This window comes from Podarcis liolepis, assembly GCF_965112155.1.
Source record: "Podarcis liolepis genome assembly, chromosome: 11".
Lineage (NCBI taxonomy): Eukaryota > Metazoa > Chordata > Lepidosauria > Squamata > Lacertidae > Podarcis > Podarcis liolepis.
In genome coordinates, this window is record NC_139565.1 from 703212 (window position 1) to 728045 (window position 24834).

Sequence of the window (24834 nt, forward strand, 5' to 3'; positions counted from 1 at the left end):
TTTAAAATTTCCCCTTTAAAACTACAGCTGCAACTGTGTCTCAAAGCACCTTCCTCATGACGGCTGCTTAACTTTCAGTTTTTCCAGTTCTTTAGAGACAGGAAGCAGAAAAAGGATTAAAGATTTTTCACATATTGATTCCTATCATCCATTTTAATCCTTCTTGTCCACCATAAATCAGGCCTTTCACTTTGCTTTACACACTCTAACAATTAGTTTCCTTTCTGTTTTCTCAACAACAGGAGGTTGTACTTACAGATTTTCGCATTGTAGATTTTCCCCAGCAGATTGGGGGGGGGGGTGTCTCGTTACAGTTTCCTTGTCCCAGAGATGTTTTGAAAAGGAAATGTGTGATTCTTTACCTTACTTACTGTTTGTTTTAAAAGGTGATTACGTGGTGTTTGGGTATGATGGCATTACTCCTCAGCTTGCCAGTTTGTTCTGACTCCCATCCAAGCTGCGAGGCTCAGGCAGCAGAAAAGCAGCTTGGACCCAAGCATTTTGAGATTAACTCCCAGATCAACCTTATCTCCAGAGTGATTTAATGGCCAGACTATCTGTCTGACTATTATCAATCACCACATAATTATCTTCTGTCAGTGGCAACTAACAGAAAGACAGCCCAATCACCATTCCTCTCTCCCAGAGGTCTCTGAGCAATTTTCAAGAGGTCAAGTCGGCGGTGGTGGGAGTTTGGGAATCACTGGTCTAACTATGCCTCTATTTTGGTGTTCTAACCATTTCAAATTCTATTGTGGCTCTATTTTTTGTTTTGTTTTTTAAAAAGAGCGTTTTTCCTCCCTCTTTTCCCTTTAGGACTCAAAGCGAGGATTTGGGATTGCAGTTTCTGGTGGCAGAGACAACCCTCATTTTGAAAATGGCGAAACATCCATAGTTGTGTCAGATGTCCTTGCAGGTGGCCCAGCAGATGGATTACTTCAGTAAGTAAACATGCTTGTAGCAGTAGTGCCTGTCTCTCTTTGCTCTGATAATTTGTTTGCAAAACACAAATATAGCGTATTTTTCACTCCACAAGACGCACCTGACCAAAAGACGCACGTAGTTTTTAGAGGGGGAATGCAAGAAAAAAAAATTCTTTAAAGGGAGCACCCTCTAGCTGTTCTGGCTTCCGGCTTAGCCGCGCAGCCTGCATTCGCTCCATAAGACGCACACACATTTCTCCTTACTTTTTAGGAGGGGGAAAGTACATCCTATAGAGCAAAAAATACGGTAATTGGGAAGGCATAGATTTCACAAAATTTGTGTAATTATTTGATCCTGCCATTTTTATCTATGAGGCTGTATCCAGCCTAGATAGCTTTACTTTTAGGCAGCCTTGCATAGTGGCTAGCACACTAGACCCTGACCAAAATCCCTTCTCAGCTGTGGGAGGCATCCAGGTAAGAGCATCTCAGGGGCAGGGGAATGCCGTACGGGAGCTGCATGTTTGTTATGCAGGCAGCAAGGTTCATGCTGGACCCGTGGCCCCCAGCTGCTTCCCTAGCATCTGCGTTTGCCTGCAGATCCCTTCCTTTAGATCCCAAACTTCAGAATTCTATTATATTGTATGTTGTATGTCCTGGCTGGGGCTGATGGGATAGTACAGAGCATCTGGAGGCACCTGGTTGGGAAAAGCCGTAGCAAATTCATGAAAGCTACACTGGTTTAATAAAGGAGGGTGTGCTAATGAAAATGTCGCTCTCCGCCCCGTAGTGGTGAAGACTGAACAAGGAGCCTGGGCATTAGGACTGGGAGGATGTTGACAGGCCTCATGTGTTCCATTTCTTTGCTTGTGTTTTGGTCATTGGAAATTGATGTCTATGGGATTAGGCTCTGGGAATATGTTGTGAGGACAATTAAATGTAAAACAACAAAGGGAGGAAATCTTCAACTTTCCAGCAATGTTGACCTACAATTATAAAGAGACATTGCTTATGTTATTAAGCAAATATCATTTGTCTTATACTGAATTTAACGGAACATAATGTTACTGTAGAGATAAACGAGCTCAGTTCAGTACTACTCTGGCTGCAGTGCCTGAACACAAAGGGATCTCCATGGGGCATTGCAGAGCCCCGTCTTCTCCCCTTATGTGCTCAGGAACTAAGAATGGCAGCATAGGAAGATGCCTGGGGGGCCTGTTCATGGCTTCTGTGTCCCCATTTCTCAACTGAGCTAAGTAGAGGGGGCTGGATGGCGGCAGAGGAGGCAAACGCAGGCAACCAGTTCCCCATAATGGATTGAGGTGGGGGAGCATGCGGAGATCTCTGCCCCTGCAGTAGGGCTGGACTGACCCCAGTCCCCACTCAACCAGAAAGCTCCCTGGGTGACCTGGGGCCAGTCGCTCACGCTCAGCCTAACCTACCTCACAGGGTTGTTGTGGGGAATAAATGAGGAGGGGGAGAATAATGTAAGTCACTTTGAGTTCCATGGATAAAAAGGAGGGATATGAAGGCAATAAATAAACAAACTCCACCCTTTTTATCAATGTTAGTATTTTCTAATTGACAACATGCTTCTGTTTTGCAGAGAGAACGATAGAGTGGTTATGGTTAATAATACACCCATGGAAAATGTGGCCCATTCTTTTGCTGTGCAGCAGTTAAGGAAAAGTGGGAAAGTGGCTACCATTGTAAGTTAACAAGTATTTGCAGAAATATTTGCATTCTATCATTAAGGAGAAGTTAATGCCACTCTGCGCTTAAAATAAGTATTAATACGTCTCAAGTATAAAGACCTGATCTTTGGTAGACAAAAACTGTAATATTTTAAATGGAAAGGGAGGGAAGGGAGGAGATTTTTCAGGCCTGCTGTAGAGATGCTGATGTCTTGTAAAAAGCATTTACCTGCGAAGCTGATTTCCATGTTTAAAGGTGCTCAGTGAGTGCACAGGCTTTTTTCTGCACCAGTGACCTGCTGTTTAGGTGGGCATTCTGCTGGCATCTTAACTGTGGAGCAGCTGCATGGAATGCCAGCTTGGCTGAAGTGCTCTGCTTTTATAAACATAGTGATAAATTTTTGGCAGCTGAATGTAAAATGATTGTGGCTTTTACAAGGAAATACAAAATTGTTCTCATTTTTGCAAACAGATAGTTAAAAGACCTCGCCAAGTGCAGCTCCCAGCTGTGAGAAGAAGCCCCTCTCTGGACTATGACTACCGGGCCTTTGACGTTATGGATAGTCGTGCCGAGTTTGATGGCAGAAGCACTCGAAGTGGCTACAGTGAAAGGAGTTGGTATAGTGGGAATGGGGGTCGGAGCCAGAGCTGGGGAGACCACCTGGACCAGGGCTACAGGACTGGCCGCGACCGGGGGCGCCAGCACAGCAGAGAGCGCAGCTACAGTCGCGATCAAAATCGCGGCCGGAGCATGGACAGAGAGAGGAGCTTCGACCACGAATACCAAAGACCCCGAAGCAGAGGCAGGAGTGTGGATAGAGAGGATGAATATGACCGGCGCTATGGTGGCGGTCGGAGTGTGCCCCGAGACTACGACTGGAGAAGCCGTCTTGAAGCCCCTCGTGAGAGGGAAGCCAAGAGCGGGAGCAGAGACCGGCTTAATTCCCGCAGCCCTTCCCCTGAATTGCAGCCTCAGTATGACTATGGAGCACATCAGGACCCCAGTGGGCCAGTTAATGTTCTCCTCACAAAAAGCAGATCAAATGAAGGCAAGTGCCCAGCATCTTTTGGTGGGAGGTTGAAAGGAATGCCTCCTCCTTGCTTTTACCTCCTCTCCCCTTGGCCGTTTAACCCATTGATTGCAAACCTCTGTTTGCTTGGCACCTCACAGTTTTTATTTTTTCCTTACTGTTTTCTGAAATTTACACAAGCACAAAGAATTAAACGAGACAAAAATTTTAGGATACCTTACAAATATATTGTGGACAAAGTGTCATGTAAACGTCCTAGAGGAACGTATGGTGTCAAAACTACTGAGAAGGACCCAAAGATGCCTTAAATTTAAATGTATACCTTGGTTTACAGAATATAGGGCAAGCAATTTGATCCACTTCTTTTTCTCAACATTAGGAGGCCACAAGCTAGCATGGAACTCTGTCAGATCAGGAACCCATGAAGCTGAACTTGCCTGCCAGCCCTGTGTGGTACCTTCCCTGGCACTTGATACTTCCTTATTTTTGCATCCCAGGCAGTCAGCCAGATTAGTAGCTATATGTAAAATCTTGGTGACCCTCCCTACCTGACCAGTAGAGTCTATTTGGCCTGATGTGCCACAGCTGCATTGCTCAGGTCCCCCTTTGTCCTCCAATCCACTGAGAAAGACAAAATACCATTGATGGCTCCCTCCACATGCATATATTGGAAACCAGTGGCATGTAGCATGCTTCATGTGTCAAACTGCAAAACTGTCTCTTACTGCTCCACTTGCAGAATATGGCCTTCGACTTGGAAGTCAGATTTTCATCAAAGAAATGACCAGCACGGGGCTGGCAACCAAGGATGGCAATTTGCACGAAGGGGACATCATTCTCAAAGTACGTTTTTGTATTAAGGGCCCTTAATTTCTTATGGTTTGGGGGAGATGGACACTTTGCAAGTTTTCCTGTCCATTTGCAATTAGTGAATGGAGATTCAGCTCTGAACTGATCTATCAGAACCGTTTGTGCTGAAAGTGTAAGTAAATATGTTTGTCTCACACATCCAGATCAATGGTACAGTGACAGAGAATATGTCTTTATTTGATGCCAGAAAATTGATTGAGAAATCAAGAGGAAAACTCCAGTTGGTTGTCCTAAGGGACAGAAAACAAACCCTAATCAACATCCCTTCCATGCATGACAGCGAGTCAGAAATAGAAGGTGAGAGCTTAGAAGCGGAGTGAAAGTCACTTTCCTGTTTATTTATTTGCAGTATGTGACAATAAATAAAAATATACCCTCACAGAAATGTACTCAATTAGATACAAAACAAAAGTTGCTAAGTGTAAAAGCTTGTGTGTTTTTTGTGGTACAGATTTTGAGACTTGGAAATCTGTACCAGTAACTGGTCTGAAGTGTGACCAAATTTCTTGAGTCAAGGCAAGGCATGTGGGTGAGTTCCTGTGCCCCAAGCCAAGGCCAATATGAGCCAAGAATATGCCACAGAATGTGTTTTTCACTTCCATTGCATTCATTGGTCATACTGTTCTGTTGTATCCATAGGCTGGCTGGGAAGGAGACTACCTCTGAGCATGTGCAGGCTGCCCACTAAAGGTCACTTCTTACATGGCATTTTTCCTGGGAAGGAAAAACTATTCAGTGCCAGATATGAAGTGATCATGAGGTCATGGATCTGGTGGCTAGAAGGCCACTTTGCATGTAACTTTCCCAGCTTCCTAATGGTGGTTTATGTAACTGGGCATGAGCGTTGGTCCTGCACGTTCCTTTCATGCTCCCATCTACCTCTTGTGGGCTGCCTTAAGTTCACAGGTCCTGCTTTAACTAAGCCAAAGCTCTCTCTTCTTTGTGAAGGGGGAGGAGCACTCCAGTATAATGTCAATAAAACCAACAAGGATGTTCAAATGTTTATTGTGCAGCTAAATTTATGCTCTCCTCTCTCAACAGATATTTCTGAAATAGAGTCAAACAGGTCTTGCTCCCCTCAGGAAGATAGGAGGCTGCACCATTCAGATTTAGATTCGCATTCTTCCAACGAAAAGCTAAAGGAAAAACAGAGGTAGGAAGGACGTGGTGTCACTTACATCTGTTACGGTTACTAGATCCTCAACTTTTCTATTAACTTTGTGGATTTTGTTTTAAGTGCAAAAGAAGATCCAGCCAGCAGACTATCCAAAATGGGAGCAACGCCTACGCCTTTTAGATCAACCGGTGATCTCACTGCTGCTTTAATGCCAGAGACAAATAGTGAACCCAAGTACCAAGATGATCCTCCAGGTCAGTTTCACTCTCTCTCGACTTTGAAATGCTTTAATTTCAATAGGAGGAGCAGCCTTGCTTCATTCATAGAAATATAAAACCTGATCAGTTGTTAACGCAGATGATTTTTAGGAAGTACATTTCATTTCTGCTGCTCCAGGCTTTCCCTTCTGATAATCTACTCTGGTGCATTAAGAATCCTTCCCCTAAGCTACTTTTATAGACGGGAGAGAGGACCGCTTGTCTTTTTCAGGACACCAACTGCATACCAAATTATCTTTCAGTTTGTCTGTTAGCAATTGTTGTTTTAAAACAGAAAATAAGCTGAGACATTGGAGGCAGCCCAATAAAACTGTATGCGTTTCACACGTTTGTTTTTTACTGGTAAACTTCGTGTAAACATAAAAGAGGGGCACTACAGCAAACTGAGCTTGTGAAATAAATGCAGATGTAAAAAAAAAAATTTCCTTCCTCTGTTATAATAGAATTAATATTGGCAGAATGTATTAAACAGAGACATTTAAAGCCTTGTACCAAAAAAGGCTGGTTGGCCTTTGAGATCTGATTTGTGATATTCAGGTAAACCAACTTAAAAGAGAATCCTAGTTGAGGGGATTACATAGTTGGAAAATCATTTTTTAGCCATATACCTTGGAATTTATAGTTCAGCTGTCTCTTGGTATTGAATACTTTTGGTCTGACTGCCTATAGATTACAATCTTAAACAGACTAATAGGAAGAAAGTGAAAGTTATTTCTAAATAAAAAGATTTAGATACCCTAATCGTTCTTCTTTTTACTCATTTCTGTCTTTTGTGTTATTTAGAAACAAAATGGAAGCTAGTTCTATGATTCTGTGTGCATCATGTTGTTTTTTAATATATACAGTTGTTCAGCCCAAGCCAGCCCCAAGAACGTTCCTTCAGCCAAGTCCTGAAGACCTAGCAATATATGGGTATGTGTTTTATATTTCACCTATTACTTTCATACCTTAAATATGTATTGTAGCATTCACGCGCCCTCTCCACCTCTCCAAGCCGCCCTCCAAATCCAGCAGGACCGGCAGGAAGAGAGACCGGCACGCGAAAGCTTTTTCAGAACACAAAAAACAGAACACTAGTTTGCTACCACCACTTCCTTATCTCAGAACAGCCCCCAAAAAGTAACCTAAGGAAGGTGATTACTCTTCAGCTTTACCAGGCTGCCCCCCTCTGTGTCACTGCACCATGAGGCAGACAGAAATCCAACAGGCGCTGGTAGGCAACTAAGTGGTCAGGTACTGGTTCAGCTTCCCCAGCAGAAAGGGACAAAAGACAAAAGCAACCCTTTTCCCAGAATTTATTAAAAAGAAAGACTATTCAGAACATAAAAGTTGGCACATCTCTTACAAATCCCAAACAAAAAATAAAAACATTATTTAGTATCACTAACTACAGAACATACTCACAACGAGAACGAAATTACAAAACAGAGTAGTTCAAAGAAGTTCTCAGCTGACTCTGCACCTCCAGCATCAGGGCAGGCCCTTTGCATGAGGATGGTCTCACATGGCAAGGTGTGCTTGGCAAGATGGGCTGCGAAAAGGTCTGCATTTTGCAAGTTAGTTTCCTAAGGTTTTATCCCTCTGGAACCCAGGGGGATTCAAAACTTAATCCAATCAGGTCTTTAGATTAATTAGCAATTTGCCAATGTCAAAATAAAAAAATTCCTTCCAATAGCACCTTAAAGACCAACTAAGTTAGTTCTTGGTATGAGCTTTCGTGTGCATGCACACTTCTTCAGATACACTGAAACAGAAGTTGCCAGATCCTTCTATATAGTGAGAAGGTGGGGAGGGGTGTTACTCAGAAGGGTGGTGGGAATGGGAGATAGGCAGATAGCTGGGAGAGCCTGTTGACGACTCTTAATGACTGTAATAGGTCTTACAGGAAAAGGCAAGGGGTGAGAAGGTGAGAAATGGTATAGTCATGTATAGTGAGATAAGAATCCAATGTCTTTGTTCAACCCAGGTTTTTCCATTGTTTTGAGTTTGGTAATGAGTTGTAATTCAGCAGCTTCTCTTTCCAGTCTGTTTCTGAAATTCCTTTGTAGTAAAACAGCTACTTTGAGATCTTGTATAGAATGTCCTGGGAGATTGAAGTGTTCTCCTACTGGTTTCTCTGTTTTGTGAATTTGCCAATGGTTACATGGAGGAACAATAGCTCAGGCTTGTTAGGAGACAGCTGAATCCTGTTTATCAAAAGGCCTTGAAGATTAAAGCATTCCCAGACACAGACCAGATTCTTTGAGTTGTAAATTAGCCAGATAACACCCAGGTGTCAAGAACAACAAATCAACTAGAAACTCCCTTTCCTACAGAGGAAGGAGACATCCAATTTACACTTCTGAAGACAAGAATTCGGCAATTAAAGAACCAGATACACTTTCCCAGGATTCTACAGCATTTGGCTCTTCCATAATGCTCTTCTTTTTCATGAGCCAAAGTTTTAACTTGCTAAGATTTCCCAACATCATTACATGTATGCATCAAAATTAGGTGTAATCATAGTTTAGCCAAAGCCACAATTTGCGAAATTAACTTCCAAAGAGGGTTGCAAACTGTGGTTTGGTACCAACCCTATGGTAGTTGAAATTGCAGGAGTAGCTGTAATATTAATCATAATTATCTCTTAGTGGGAGATACATAAAAACGGAATTTGCACACCTGAGTTGGAAGGGAGGCTCTGAGGCACTTCTAGTCTCCTAACCATGTTAAGAAATGCAGCAGCGGCACTGCAGTAGACGGTCAGTTCTTGGCATCTGCTTCTGATCAGATCTGTAGATACAGGTCACTGCAGCCTGGGATCTCATGTGTCTGCTCACAATGTCCAGTCCCACCAAGTGCTCACACCTGTGAATACACAATTGTGTAAAACGAGGCTAGGATGCAACGGACTGTGTTCACAGGGAGCCAGAGTTGTTCCCATTATTGTGGCTGCCTTTTTTTCCATTGGTGACCACAGAGTTGACTACCAGCTCATGGTGTGCACTGTTTTATGTCAACCTTCCCCCTACCACTATGTTTCAGTATACAGCACATGAAATAAGTGTGGTGGAAATCCCTGTACTTTTGTAATCCCATGGCTGCTTTAAATGTGTAAGTTTGCGATGCTGATGTCTTCACATGGGGACTACGTTGCCTCAGCTTTCATGTGCTTACACATGAAATGCTCTTACACGACTCAAATCATCTCTAAAACTCCTTTTCTTTCTCAAGTCCTGGTACAAAGATGGTGAAGTTCAAGAAAGGTGACAGCGTGGGCATCAGGCTGGCAGGTGGGAATGATGTAGGAATATTTGTTGCTGGAATTCAAGAAGGTACCTCTGCAGAGCAGGAAGGCCTACAAGAGGGAGACCAGATTCTTAAGGTATACATGGTTCTGCATAGCGCTGTTTTCTTGCACGGTTCAGTGGAGAAATTGCTGTATTTCAATATAAGTAGCTATGAAAGTTCTTTTAAAATAATATTTTAGTAAATGTGTTTGTTTCAAAACCTTGTATGGGATTCCTAATTTAAAAACAGTTGCTGAAGCAACTTGTTACGTCAAAACCTCTGGCAGTATCTTGACAACCCAGCTGAGGCAATTGTTACCTAGTTATCATTCTATTGTGTTTTCCACCAATCTTTGTGAAGGCTTACAGTACAGAATAGTACAGTGGTGCCTCGCAAGACGAAATTAATCCGTTCCGCGAGTCTCTTCGTCTAGCGGTTTTTTCGTCTTGCGAAGCAACCCTATTAGCGGCTTAGCGCTATTAGCGGTTTAGCGGATTAGCGGCTATTAAAGGCTTAGCGGCTTAGCAGCTAAAGGGCTATTAGCGGCTTAGAAAAAGGGGGGGAGCGAAAAAAAATCGGAACACTCGCAAGACGTTTTCGTCTTGCAAAGCAAGCCCATAGGGAAAATCGTCTTGCGAAGCAGCTCAAAAACGGAAAACCCTTTCGTCCAGCGGGTTTTCTGTCTTGCGAGGCATTCGTCTTGCGGGGCACCACTGTACTACAGTGGTACCTTGGGTTAATAACTTAATTTGTTCCGGAGGTCCATTCTTAACCTAAAACTGTTCTTAGCCTGAAGTACCACTTTAGCTAATGGGGCCTCCTGCTGCCGCCGCCGTGTGATTTCTGTTCTCATCCTGAAGCAAAGTTCTTAACCCGAGGTACTATTTCTGGATTAGCAGAGTCTGTAACCTGAAGCGTCTGTAACCTGAAGTGTCTGTAACCCAAGGTACCACTGTATTCCTTCTGATCTGAACTGATTGATTTCTGAGCTCACGTTCCTCCCAGCAGCCTCCTGGGCATCCCTTGTTTTAAAAGAACTTTAAGCCTTCTTCAGGCATTCTAAAGCAGGGGTCAGCAACCTTTTAAAGTAGAGGGCCAGATCACTGTCCCTCAAACCTTGCCGCAGGCCAGAGCGTGCATGCGCATGCACACTCTCTCGTTACTACAGGATCCAAAGATTCCATCAAAAAACAATAATAAAGTTCCAAAGGTCTCAGTTCCGTGCCACAGCATATCTGTTCCATTCTGAGACACCCTCCCAGGGAGCTGGGGTGTGCGAAGCTTTGTTTCCCCATTTTTAACTCTGCTACCGAACGTGTCTCCCCCTCCAAGACGAGAAAGTGGAGAACATGTGTCCTGCAGCGAACAGTTCCTTCTGCAGAAGGACACGTGTTCGCCTCTCTCCCGTCTTGGAGGGGGAGATGCATTCGGTAGTGGAGTTAAAAACGGGTGAAACAAGGCTTCATACACCCCAGAACCCTGGGAGGGTGTCTCAGAACAGAACTACTTGTGGCGGTGGCAGAAGGAGCAGCGAGCCAGGGGAGAGCCAGAGAGGGGCTGCCTTAAATCACGCTGGCACAAACAAAGCCCAGGCCCCTTCCTCTCGGCTCTAGAGGGAGGGAGGGAGGGAGGGAGGGAGGGAGGAGGAAAGGAAGCTGCAACCAATGAGAAGGAAACAGTGCTGCTGGCACCAATCAAAGGCTAGCCCCCTCCTTCCGCAGGGCGGGGGAGAAGCCAGGAGGAGGGAGGGAGGGGCGCCGCCATCAGGGAGAGAGAGAGAAAAATGGCGCGGCCCAAATGATATGAATCAGAACCATGCAGCGATTTCTGGACCGTCCGTGGGCCGGATTCAGAACCCATTTGGGCCGGAACCAGCCCACGGGCCTTAGGTTGCCGACCTCTGTTCTAAAGCATGCAGCTGCTGACCATGGTTAAGTATCCCATGAAATCCTTCTCAAAGAAGACTCATTGCAATAAATGAACCTGTTAGCCATGTCCATTGATTCATTGGGTCTACTCTGGATACAATCCAATGCTTTTAGCCTCATCCAATGCAGTATTCACTTAGCTCTTGTAACAGGCAAACTGTTCTGAAACAAATAAGGGTGTCTGATCACCCCGAATTACACATCTAAAACATTATTTTTAGGAGAAGTATAGTGGTTAAAAGTTGGTTGTACTTGCTAGTAGAAAAATGGTTGGTTCTGAGTCAGTTCAGAGAGGGAGATTGACATGTTCCTGCCCTCAGTGAATATAACCCAGAAATGTGTAAAGTTGGTTGGCTAAAATTAATATTTTGCACAAAGGCAAAACCAGCTTCTTCCTCTTTGGTGGTCTGTATCAAAGGAATCTTCTCTTAAAATCTGTTTGGTGGTTTTGTATCAGGTAAACACTCAAGATTTCAGAGGTATTATTCGAGAGGATGCTGTTCTGTACCTGTTGGAAATTCCGAAAGGAGATATTGTGACAATTCTGGCCCAGAGCAAATACGATGGTAGGCACCTGGCATGTAATTTTTGTTTATGTACTTCCTGCTTTATCTATAGCTCAAGCTGTGTCTCAGTGTAGCAGGTGAACAGCAAATATAGCAGTAGTCAGCTGCGGCATTTTGCTCTGATTTTACTGCATCTTATTGGAGAAAGTGGGTTAGTAGAAATAATTAAAGCTTCTCATTTCCATGCAGATTTTAAGTCAAAATGACATGTATTAATGGCTCTTCAGTCATTTGCACACAGCAGATTCTTATGGAAAATATTTGCAAATCTACAATGTCTGGTAGTTTCTTTGTGCTGACTGCAGCAGTCTTCTAAGAGAGTCCCCAAAGCCCTGCTATAGACCTACTGAGAAAAATAATTGAACTAGATGTGGTCTTTCTCACTAGTTTACAGAGATATAATGGCCTGTGGCAGAGGAGATTCTTTCTTCATAAGGACACATTTTGAATGTGAAAAGGAAATGCCACAAAGCTTAGCCTTCACCAGAGGGGAGGTCTTCCGAGTGGTCGATACACTGTACGATGGAAAACTGGGTCACTGGCTGGCTGTGCGGATTGAGAGCGAGTTGGAGAAGGGCCTGATTCCAAACAAAAGCAGGTATCTTAATAACCTGTAGATCATGATGTTAATTGATGTTACTCTCTCTTGTAGTTTATTCCATCTAGTGTTATCAAAAACAGCAAAAACTGCATGTAAATAAGTACATGCAGAACTCAATTCTTATTTACAAGGGTCACTTGGGATCCTCTTCCCCAGTGGTGTCCTTGGGTTACACCCCTTTATTTGGTCTCATATAAACAAATGGTTGTGTTTTACTCTTATGTAGAAGAGGAAAGTGACACATTTAGAGGCAAAGACCTATGGTACTTCATGCATCTAACATGTAAAGGGGCTTTTGCATCACACTGCTGTCCCTGCTCCTGATGTCAGGAGGTATTAGGGGAAGCAGCCAAAGACTTGGATATGTTACCTATACATACATGTACATACATAGGAATATAGTGAAGGGGGCCGTCCTGTACTATTTTATAGCATCAGTTGTGTCTATGATATGCTTTTCTGCCTGCAGAAATGCACACAAGTTGACTTGCTGACTTTTACAAATGGACTAAATGCTGTTTCTTTTTCAGGGCTGAGCAGATGGCCAGTGTTCAAAATGCTCAGAGAGATGGCTCCAGTGACAGGGCAGACTTCTGGCGGATGCGTGGCCAACGGTCTGGAATGAAAAAGAATCTAAAGAAGAGCCGTGAAGATTTGACAGCAATTGCATCTGTTAGCACAAAATTTCCAGCCTATGAGCGAGTCATGCTCCGGGAGGGTGAGTGAGTGACAGCATATAAAAACTGACAGCTCATTTCCTCATTTGTAAAAGACAGCTACAGCGATTTTTTCTGGCAGCTTAAACAAATCAAGCCAATTGACTTTATCTCTAGGCTAACTGCAAGTGGTAAAGTCTGTCTCTGGTCACAACCATGTTGTGGCCTGTCCAAAACATCACATTAAATTTGTTTAGATGAGGGGTTCCCCCCCCCTTCAGTAACCAGTTCCTCTGCATGCCCCTCCTGTGAATATTGTGGGCTGCCAAATAATGGAATAGTCCACAATACAAAATATGGAAACACAAACTATACTAACGCACAGTGTGTTCATAATGTTTTGAGAAGTTAAAAAAAGACATGTAAGCATTTCAGACATTACAATTGAGCTTCTGTTGTGCTGCTGTTATAACTGTAATGTGTGAGTCAGTTTTCAAAGTCAGGCTGGCTCATTTGGAGATACACTTAGTAAATACTCAGGGCAAGGCACTCTCTCCTTCAGTGCTGCTGTGCGCCCCCTTTTCTTGAACTGTGTTGTGAAAATGTACGCTTAATTTTTTTCTCTAAGTGTAGCTTATCTGCTGTCATGCTAGTATTGCATTGGCTAGAATACAGTCCATTCTCATAGATAAGTGTGGATTATTGTATATGTTAGGATAACAAATAGGTATTTTTTTAAAAACAGGCTTTGAATATTCTTTGTTGGAACAAAATAGTGATGATGCCCTTCAAATCTGAATAACTCTTTTCAAGAGACCTCTTTTCAATATCTCTTGTGGAAAGCTTAGCAAGGAGTGTGCCAACTTTATTCTGGTTAAATGTGAGTTAGCGTCTCAGCATGACACACCTGTGACTGCACAAAAGTGTTAAGGGACATGTTATTTTAAAATAACATTTAAAAGACATGTAGGGATTGTTTCAACAAAAGCAAACACACTGAAGCAATAGCTGCTAAGATGTAGAGTTAATAATTATTTTGGACTGCGTTAGAACAGAACATTTGCTGTACTGACTCGTGTGAGAGATGTTTCACAGAGCCATATTGTGTGAAGGGTATCTGCAAGTAATTGTCTCTTAAGTGTGTCAGCTGCTGTTTGTTGGCCTCTGCCAATTTCCAGTGAAAGTATGTCTGAATTGTGAGGAACTTTTCCCTTTGTGAGGACAAAATGTCCTCACGTATTTTACAGATGATTATGATGATTGGATGATTTTGGGGATATTCATTTCTGTATTTTAGAGGGAACAGTTTTTTGTTTTGGTCATTATAAAATAGAAACTAGTCATATGCAGCTTTCTATTTTCAGCTGGTTTTAGGCGCCCTGTGGTGATCTTTGGTCCCATTGCAGACGTAGCAATGGAGAAACTTTGCAATGACTTGCCTGAGATGTATCATGCTGCCAGTAAGTCTTTCAGTGCTCCTCTCTTAACACAATCCTTCAGCATTTAGTGAGCCACGGAAACTTTATTAAGGACATGACGACATAGCTGTATTATTCTTGCAGAAACCGAGCCTAAAGATGCAGGCTCAGAAAAGTCCACCGGCGTTGTGCGTTTGAATACTGTGAGGCAAATCATTGAGCAGGTACACATATTCACTCCACCTCCCACCCCCGGCCGTTTCTCTTAGCTTTTTATCACGTTGGGAAGCCAAGTAGGAGATACTGGGGATAGGGATGCTGTTATTTTGCTGTCCTTTTTGTACCTGTAACCTTCCTATTGCTGCACTTTTAACAGGATAAACATGCTCTATTGGATGTGACCCCAAAAGCCGTGGATCTGTTAAACTACACCCAGTGGTTCCCAATTGTAGTTTTTTTCAACCCAGATAGCAAGCAGGGTGTGAAAGTCATGAGGCAAAGGCTAATTCCCACCTCCAACAAGAGCGCACGGAAGTTGTATGACCAAGCAAATAAGCTGAAGAGGACCTGCTCGCATCTTTTCACAGGTAGGTGGAAATAGGTTGCTTGCTTCTTTGTTTGGTTTTCTTTGAAAGCATCTCTAGGTGCAGAGTGAATTTCACATGACAGCCCTTCTCACTGCACGGAGCAAGTCTTATTTCAGTGGAGGTTGAGTAGGAATTATGTATTGGATGGTGTGTGACCCATGCTTTTTAAATATGCTGGTCACTTAGTCCCATGCATGAAATATCTTTCTTGCTTTTTTCCTGTACTTCCTTTCATCACGGAATAATGGAAGGGACCCCCTGCAATTCAAGGATCTCAGCTAAAGCATCCATACAATAAGGTTTTTAGTTTACCTTCTCAACTTGCCCACCACATTAAATACATAACTGGTAGAATCTGTTGCTCCATCTTTCCAGTAGATAGCAGAATATACAATCATGTTTCCAAAATATTTTAAAGATGCTATAAAAAAACAGTTCCTTCTGAAATCAGGATAAGAAGCAATGGTTTGAAGTAATAGGAAAATAAAAAATAGTCTTGGCATTCTCATCAGTTAAAAGCAACAGCAGCAAAGCTTATTAATGATTTCTTCGGGAGTCTGGAATAACTATATAATCAGTGGAGAACATTAACACTATGGAGTGTTATATGGAGTGTTTCCATTGTTTTGAAAATGACTGAAGTAATATAGTGTCATGTATGAGACTAATGCTTTGAAAATATAACCATTTTTTATTTAAAAAAATATCTGCAGCTACTATTGATCTAAATTCAGCCAATGATGGTTGGTATGGCAGCCTAAAAGATACTATTCAGCAACAACAAGGCGAAGCCGTGTGGGTCTCCGAAGGAAAGGTAGGTGGTCATAAGAATGTGGCAGCCCTTTGGGGTAAGGCCAGCATCTTGTTCTCACAGTGGCCAGTCAGATGCCCATCGGAAGCTCATAAGCAGGACCTGAGCACAAGAGCAGCCCTCCCCTCCTGTCCCTCCCAGCAACAGGAATTCAGAAGGAGACGGCAACCAAGATGGCAGGCAGAGTACAGGCATCCCCCCCCCCCCACTTCTTCACGATTGACTCTTCTGCACAATGTTTTATCGTGTTTTTAATATTCTGTTGGGAGCCGTCCAGAGTGGCTGGGGAAACCCAGCCAGATGGGCAGGGTATAAATAATAAAATTATTATTGTTGTTGCTATTGTTGTTATTATTAACTGGGGGAAAATGGCAAAAAACTTTGCCAGTGAGAATTGCAACCTAATGAAAACTTCCAGTATCTCATGTTGCTATTAGTAATGAAAATGGAGTGCTATCATTGCTTTTAATGGTACATGGTAGTCCCATCTATTGAAGCTACTTTATACTGTGTCTTACTGTGTTACATAAGGTGAGCCTTGATGTGACAAGGAGAGCGTAACCTCTTCACAAAATCCCTTTACAGCTGGAAGGAATGGATGATGACCTGGAAGACCGTATGTCATACTTAACAGCGATGGGCGCTGACTATCTGAGCTGTGACAGCCGACTGGTCAGTGACATGGAAGACACCGATGGAGAAGGCGGGGCTTACACAGACAACGAACTTGATGAGCCAATCAACGAGCCCAGAGTTTCCTCCATTAGTCGGTCCTCCGAGCCCGTGCAGCAGCAGCAGGAGGAGGTGAGAGATCCAGAAGAAGACTGCTGTTTTTCTCTCAGAGCATTAGGTGGTAAAACATTGACAACACATGCTCACTGAAGTGATGTGGGTGGGAAATTCAGTGGCATTTTGAGTTGTTGGTGTCTATTGTGTGCACTCCTATGCAGAAAGGAAGAGGTTTTATTGCTCTAACAAAGGGGGGGGGTCCCTGCTTCAGATTACCTTGTGGTAAAATGGCTGTACTGTACAAGAGCAGTGCTGCTGGTGAATTATATTTAAAGGAAGAAAAAACGGGAAACAAAACCCTTTCCCCAGCAGTTGCATACTGTAACTATGCCTCCCACAAGTCAAGAACTGTGTGACTGTATGCATAACGAGCTACTATTACTTGTCCATAGAGTTTAAGGAAATCCAGCCCAGAACCAAGAACTCAAATGAGAAGAGCTGGTAGCAGGGAAGTTCTGAGAGATCCCAGCCCACCTCCAGCGTTCAAGCCTGAACCCCCAAAGGTAACTGGAGAGGAAGAGAACAACTAACTGGGGCCGAGTGTTGCATTTGCTAATAAGGGTTACTTATTAAGAGTGTTTTCCTCAGAAGGCCTCTCAACATTCCCTGCTTGATTCACAGCTCCACATTTTCATCTTAGCTAAACTTTTTCCCAGTGTGGTGTCTCAACTACCTGTTTTTCCTTAGCTCAAAATATCAGTAACCAGTTTAGGCTTTACAAACTATATTAACCAGTTTCTCATGGCTGATCATTTCCAGACCAAAACTGCTACTTCTGTGTAAATACTAATGCTGTACTGGCTGTTGCCTTCTGCTTTCAGGGTAAACCTCAAAACAGAGAAGATCCCTATGATATCCCTAAGAATTACGAAGCCAGAACAGGCAGCCCTAATGCTTCTAGCAGTGAAACTTATGGAGTACCAATGAAAGTGGCCCCTCCCCCAATAGCCATCAAACCTACTTTTGGGCGCCCCATATTGAAATCATCTCAGCCACCTGTCCCATCAACGGAGGTGGAGGAGAAATCGGAGGAGGGGATAGAAGAACCAGGGAACACACCAAAATCTGTGCTGGGGAAAGTTAAAATATTTGAGAAAATGGACCACAAAGCAAGACTTCAACGAATGCAAGAACTACAAGAAGCACAAAATGCCAGGGTATGTAGTGAACCACAAACCAATTTTTTGCATTTGCGTCTGTTTTAGAAATTATTGCCACTCAAACTATTGAAACATCATAAAAACAGTGGATTAGATCTAGAGATCCTGTGAGCAGAGGATTGTACCCAATGCTAGTACATCACAGAGTAGACCTGTTGAAATTAATAGAAATGGCTATCTTCATTCATTTACTCTGAGAAGAAGTTAGTTGGCTACAAGCCACAGTTCCATTTGCAGAAAGAGTAATAGAGGTGATTTTGGCTGATTCCCCTTGACTATCTGCTATCTGCTATGGGGTTGAAGGACTCTCCAGAAGAGTGTGGAGCTGGAGATTGCTGAGAAGGATGAACTGGAGCAAACAGCCTCTCCTTCTGTCAGCGGCAAACTCTAGAGCACAGCCACTTGTGGGAAGGCTAGGCTGATTCATTGGTAAAGAGAGAAATATTTTAATCTTTCCCAATAACAAGTAGGTTTTTAGGTACTAGTAGCAGTGTACTAATAGCTTTATTCTCTGCTGCTTTGTATGCTTTTTGATTACTGTGACAATCTGTAAATTGGGGAAATGGAACTTGTTATCATGTCACAGTTACACGGTTTAGTCACCCATTAAGGGAAACTTCAAAATGTTTTGATCATACACTCTCCTTTTACAGGTGGAAATAGCTCAGAGACACCCAGACATTTATGCTGTCCCAATCAAGACACAAAAACCAGACTGGACCCAGGCTGCCAGGTAAAATGTTGCATGTTCAGGTATATGTTCAATATATCTCAAGCCTGTTCTTCATCATTACTAATCCCAAAGTGGATTACAATAAAATAATGGAATTATTTGTGAATGTTACTGGTTTTGTGTCTTTGGGTTAGGGATTCAGTTATGATAGAGGTCTACAAGCTGGCAAAATTTGCTTGCTGCCAAAAATAATAACTGATCTACATCTACAAGTAACTAAGTTTATTACCTCCTTTTCAGACTGCTCAGTGCCAGAATTGCTCCTCTTTCCTATTGCTCATTGTGGTTCTGAATGGAATCCTGTCTGCATCCATCACCAGCCACTTGCCCTTACTTTAAAAACTGCCCACAGCCCTTCCTCCATCTTAACTTGTTTCTTCTTATATTCTTGGCTGTGACCTCCTGCCCTTAGCCAACCAAAGATCTTCTGCTTCCTTAACTGGCTCCACCATTCCCCTTTGCTGGTCCCTAGACATGGAAGTACTCCCCCCATGTTCATGGTGTCGCCACCACCCCTTTCTCTCCATCCTTCCTCAAAACTCTTTTTTTCTTCTTCAATTTTTTTATTGATTTTCCACAAAATTTATAAACACACAAATAAACAAACATAAATCCTAACCTTATTAAAATTAATCTTATTAACATTGTTAAGCAATTTCCACGTATCCCCTTGGCTGAATTTCAGTGTATATCATTTTAACGGTTTTCCAAAACCAATATTCTTATAAAATTAACTTAATCACGTAACATCTTTCTTTCTTTCCAATTTAGCATTAAACAAATTATTTCATCACATTACATATTTCACTCCTAAGCCTATCTGGTATTTGCAAGCATTTCCAATTAAGTTAACTTAACATATTAACTAAATAGTATTTAAACTTCGACCATTCTTCCTGATACTCTTCCTCTTTCTGATTGCGAACTCTTCCAGTCAGGTCAGCCAGCTCCGAAAAGTCCATCATCTTCATCTGCCAATCTTCCACTGTTGGTACTTCTTGTGCTTTCCAGTTCTTAGCTAATAAAATTCGAGCAGCAGTTGTGGCATACAAAAATAATTTAACATCTTTCTTGGGCAAGTCCAAACTTGTTATTCCAAGAAGAAAGGCCTCTGGTTTCTTAGTAAATGTATATTTCAACATTTTTTTCAATTCATTATAAATCTTTTCCCAGAAGTCTTTCACCTTGGGGCAGGTCCACCACATATGATAAAACGTACCCTCTTTTTCTTTACATTTCCAACAAAAATTATCACTGTTATGGTAAATCTTCGCTAGTTTTACCAGAGTCAAATACCATCTGTACATCATTTTCATTGTATTTTCCTTTAACATGCAGTGAACCTGACGCCATTCTGCCACAATTTTCCCCAGTCCTCAAACATTAGATTATGTCCAACATCTCTTGCCCAATCTATCATCACTGATTTGACTTGTTCATCCTTTGTATGCCACTCCAACAATAAATTATATATTTTAGACAAATTTTTAACTTTAGAATCCAACAACTCCATTTCCAACTTAGATTTTTCCAAAGCAAAACCATTTTTCTTGTCTACTTTGTACAATTCATTAATCTGGTTGTAATGTAACCAATTTATCTTAACTTTTACTTGATCAAATGGTTTTAGTTTATAACCTTCTTTATCCTCCAATAACAAATCTGAGTATCTCAACCACTTGATGTCCATATTTAACTTTTTCTGGGCCTTCGCCTCCATTGGCGAGAGCCATCTGGGTGTCTTCCTTTCTAAGAGATCTTTATATTTTATCCGCACATTAAACAGAGATTTCCTAATTACATGGTTTTTAAAAGCATTATGGGCCCTTACTTTATCATACCATAAATATGCATGCCATCCAAATACATTGTCAAATCCCTCTAAGTCTAAAACATCACTATCTTCCAATTGTATCCATTTTTTAATCCAGCAGAGAGCTGCTGCTTCAAAGTAAATTTTTAGATCTGGCAGGGAGAATCCCCCTCTTTCCTTAGAGTCTGTAAGTAGTTTGTATTTAATTCTGGGTCGCCCCCCCCCCGCCTGATAAATCTAGATAAAGCTTTCTGCCATTCTTTAAAACATTTCACATTGTCAATAATTGGGAGGGCTTGAAACAGAAAAAGCATCTTTGGCAATACATTCATCTTAACCACTGAAATCCGGCCCATTAATGACAATTTTAAATTTGACCAAATCTCTAAATCTCTATTAACTTCATTCCATAGTTTCTCATAGTTATCTTTATATAAATTCAGATTTTTCCCAGACAGATTCACACCCAGATACTTAACTTTTTTCACAAAATCTAGGCCCGTCTTTTCTTGTAGTAGTTTTCTTTCCTCATTGTCCAGATTTTTCTCTAACACTTTGGTTTTGCTCTTATTTAACTTGAATCCTGCTACCTGCCCATATTATTGTATCAACTCCAGTGCTTTTACTGCACTGGAGTCTGGATCTTGTAATGTCAGTCAACCACTTACGAGCAAATGGACTGCTGATACAAAACAAATAATGTAAACAGTTGGCCTTTTTTTGTCACAATGGGATGTTGGATTGACTCTTAATTTTCCTCCTCATGTGCCAAAAGGTAAATGGGGCCCTGGCAGGCACCTGCTGGTCAGGTTCCAATTTTTGCAGTAGGGAACTTTTAAACAGAACTGTTATTTGTGCAAAGCACAACCATGTGGAAGAGCACCATGCCAGCATTTTATATTGTGGGGATAAAGCTTGAAACAGCCTTGGAAGTAGTCATAAGACTGCTTTTAAACTGGTTATAGAGCTGCTTGAGACACACTCTTTCTGAGCACCAGCTGTATCTAAATTCACACAATGTGCTTTGATGTTAGTTCCAGACCTCCAGAGCCGCAGAAAGCAGCAGGTAGACCTTACCTAGATAAGCAAGGAAGTTACGGCAGCGATGCAGAAGAGGAGGACTATCGACGACAGCTAGCAGACAATTCTAAACGTGGATACTATGGACAAGCAGCTCGATACAGGGATACGGAATTATAGATTTCTTGGCTACCAGAACCATTGTATTGGGACACACCTGCATGGCCAAACTGAAGCCCTGGTAACTTTCAAAAAGTATATGTATATTTGGAGCTACTGATGAACTCAAGATGTATCTGCACACTGGAATGGCCAATATAAGTATTGGAGGGAGTGAATCACTGTTGCCTGAACGCTGTGGCCTATTTTATAAAAGGACCAAAAATTTATTTTTAATATTTGCATTAATTCCTGGCATTTATGTCTTTTAAACTCACTCTCTTCTTTATTTACATTGCCTTTTTAACTATTGTTTTAATTATTGTGACATGATGGAAGCATGATGAAAAACAGTTTTAATGCAAGAAAAACAAAAAAGTGCCTTTCTAACAAAAACTGTCCTGAGCTGATCTCTGACATCTGATGCTTCTGCAAAGCCATCATGTTTCTGTTGCCTAACTTTTGTACGTTTCATGGCTAACATTTTCCCTTTGGATGTTATTTTTCTACTTTAAATAGATCAGCATAAAAATTTTCATAAGCAATTGCTGTACATGCGAAAGGTAACTTTGTTGGCTGCCTGCCACAAGGCAAGGATGCCCCAAAACTGAGAAAATTACGTAGAAAATAAATCAGATGATCTGTGTCTTAAACCATTTTGTGAGTCATGAAATAAAGGGATATATTCTACAAACAGTTGCCTTTTTCCTTTCAAATTTAAAATTAAATATTTTAATAATGCCTTGAATATTGAGTTGTTGATTAATATCAGATGTTTGAATGGAATGAAGTCATTATTGAAGATATTCCTTATTTTGTTTTGGTCTACAAAGCTTACCTTTTCATTATTTGGAGGTCTTGCAGAAGAATGTTAGGAAATTAAAAGTTGGCCTCTTCAAGTGGTGCAGTCCACAAGCAAGGGAAATATGAAGAGATCACAGTGGTGGTGCAATACCCATTTTTGTGCCAATCCCATCCATGCTATCATGGACAGTGTATTTCCTCTTGAACCTGTGTGCATCCTCCACAGTTCGGAAATGCTTTTCAGACAGAGAGTCAACTCTGCACCTGGTCAAGAATGTGTTTTGGGGGGAGTATCTGTGCCTTTTGAAGAACTGTTGCAGCTGGGATGCTGTGAGGAGGCAGGCAGGAGTTGGGGAATCTTCAGCCCTCTTGAGTGCAGGCAGTCTGTGCTGCTCTGCGGGGCTCTGTAAGGGAAAGCCATAGATCTGGCCTGTCAGCCATCTTGTTTTTTAAAGGATGCAAGTGAGATCTGCAAGAAAACGTTGCACTATATCTACTCCCTAAGGGAAGTGCTTGTGTTCATAACTGAAAAACTGGCAAAAGAGTTCAGGCTTCTGGTGAGGTGGGAAAGGGATAACAAAAAGCCTCTCCCCCCCCCCCAGATTGCTGGGGGGGGCATCTGGCTGAGGCATAGGACTCCTGGGCAGCCAGTGCAGGCTGATCAGCCTAGCTGGGGGAGGGGAGGTGACTGTCCCCCATTGTCATAGGTAGATGACTCCTTGGTGAAATTTGGGTTGGCTGCAGAGACACAGCAGAGGAGGAGAAATTTTGGAGAAAATATAAAAAACAGGAGGTGCGAAGCCTTTGCCAGCAGGAGAGGGAGGAGAAATATCTGAGGATAAAGAGGAAAATGAGGAAGGAAAGGAACAAGACTCATAATTAAATATAATAAAAAAATTAATAAATTAGAATGGTGAACTTAAAAATATTAACATGGAATGTAAATGGGCTGAACAACAAAGTAAAAAGAAACAAGATAGAACGTGTTACAGAAACAATTTAGATATTAATTTGCTTACAATAAGTCTTGCTTACAGGAGCCTTGATAAAAGAATTGGATTGACTTCGTAAAACAAATAAGAGGGGTGGTATTATACATAAAACCCAAATTTGACCTGAACCAATTATTTGAGGATGAGAAGGGAATAATGATTGCAGTACAGATAACAGCACAAGGTGATAAAATAGTAATAGTTGGAATATATGCACCAAATGAGAAAAAGTTGGAATTTTACAAAACGTTAGAAGACAAAATATTTGAATATATGGATCAGAAGATAATAATCAGACACAAGTGGGGTAGTATCCCTAGAGATGGACAGGACAATTTAAAAAATGACTCAAGAAAGGGAGACTACCTACAACTTTTCAAAATGGTAGAAAACTTTAATCTGATTGACATGGAGATTTAAACACCTATGTTCTCAGAACTACATCTGTCTAGCAGAAGATTTGACTTGGTATGGATCTCTAGAGAACTATATACAGTGGTACCTTGGGTTACATACGCTTCAGGTTAACCCAGAAATAGTACTTCTGGGTAAGAACTTTGCTTCAGGATGAGAACAGAAATCTTGCTCCGGCGGTGCGGCAGCAGCAGGAGGCCCCATTACCTAAAGTGGTGCTTCAGGTTAAGAACAGTTTCAGGTTAAGAACGGACCTCCGGAACAAATTAAGTACTTAACCCAAGGTATCACTGTATGCCCCGAAAGTAGAGCTATTACCAAGAACACTTTCGGATCACCATCCAGTATTACCGTATTTTTCGCTCCATTGGACGCACCGGACCATAGGACGCACCGGACCATAGGAGGGGGAGAACAGGGGGAAAAATTTTTTCTTGTTCTCCCCCTCTAAAACAAGGTGCGTTCAAGGTACATTCACCAGAGCTTGTGGGGCTGGCGGTGGGGCGAAGCGCTGCTTTCCCCCACCGCCAGCCTCAAAGATCCCTGAAGCCTTTGGAGCGCAGCGCCCCGCTGCCCTGCAGAGGTTTGGGCGCAGCCGTCCCCAAGCTAGAGCAGTGAGACGGAGCCCTCCGTCTCACTGTTCTGGCTTGGGAACAGCCTTGCTAGCTTCTGCAGGACAGCGGGGTGAAGGCACCCCGCTGTCCTGGAGAGGTTTGCGCGCAGCCGTCCCCCAGCTAGAGCAGCGAGACGGAGCCCTCCGCCTCGCTGTTCTGGCTTGGGAACAGCTTCGCTGGCTTCTGCAGGACAGCGAGGTGAAGGCACCCTGCTACCCTGGAGAGGTTTGCGCGCAGCCGTCCCCCAGCTAGAGCAGCGAGACGGAGCCCTCCGTCTCGCTGTTCTGGCTTGGGAACAGCCTTGCTAGCTTCTGCAGGACAGCGGGGTGCCCTGCTGCCCTACAGAGGTTTGCGCGCAGCAATCCCCAAGCTAGAGCAGCGAGACAGAGCCCTCCGTCTCGCTGTTCTGGCTTGGGAACAGCCCTGCTAGCTTCTGCAGGACAGCGAGGTGAAGGCACCCCGCTGCCCTGCAGAGGTTTGCGCGCAGCCGTCCCCAAGCTAGAGCAGCGAGACGGAGCGCTCCGCAGTGCTCCGTCTTCCTGTTCTGGCTTTGGGCTTAGCGGCGCAGCCTGCATTCGCTCTATAG

The 24834-nt window shown here is 42.6% G+C and overlaps 1 protein-coding gene across 8 annotated transcripts in view; it reads left to right on the forward strand.

The window, feature by feature from the left end:
- The window catches only part of TJP2 (tight junction protein 2), a 90130-nt gene extending 68012 nt beyond the window's left edge, over positions 1–22118 (forward strand). For 5 of the 8 annotated variants that reach the window (XM_083464793.1, XM_083464797.1, XM_083464794.1 and 2 more), the window contains 21 exons: positions 817–941; positions 2530–2632; positions 3090–3666; positions 4388–4491; positions 4662–4815; positions 5560–5671; positions 5756–5889; positions 6759–6825; positions 9127–9277; positions 11569–11677; positions 12065–12275; positions 12809–12996; positions 14299–14394; positions 14497–14576; positions 14729–14939; positions 15653–15753; positions 16336–16554; positions 16932–17042; positions 17361–17696; positions 18353–18432; positions 21280–22118. In XM_083464793.1, the coding sequence (XP_083320919.1) occupies positions 817–941; positions 2530–2632; positions 3090–3666; positions 4388–4491; positions 4662–4815; positions 5560–5671; positions 5756–5889; positions 6759–6825; positions 9127–9277; positions 11569–11677; positions 12065–12275; positions 12809–12996; positions 14299–14394; positions 14497–14576; positions 14729–14939; positions 15653–15753; positions 16336–16554; positions 16932–17042; positions 17361–17696; positions 18353–18432; positions 21280–21445 (3435 nt within the window). In that variant the 3' untranslated portion in view covers positions 21446–22118. The remainder of the gene's footprint in view (positions 1–816; positions 942–2529; positions 2633–3089; positions 3667–4387; positions 4492–4661; positions 4816–5559; positions 5672–5755; positions 5890–6758; positions 6826–9126; positions 9278–11568; positions 11678–12064; positions 12276–12808; positions 12997–14298; positions 14395–14496; positions 14577–14728; positions 14940–15652; positions 15754–16335; positions 16555–16931; positions 17043–17360; positions 17697–18352; positions 18433–21279) is intronic. The other 3 variants (XM_083464796.1, XM_083464790.1, XM_083464795.1) reach the window with 1 other exon arrangement.
- Positions 22119–24834: the final 2716 nt, after the last annotated feature.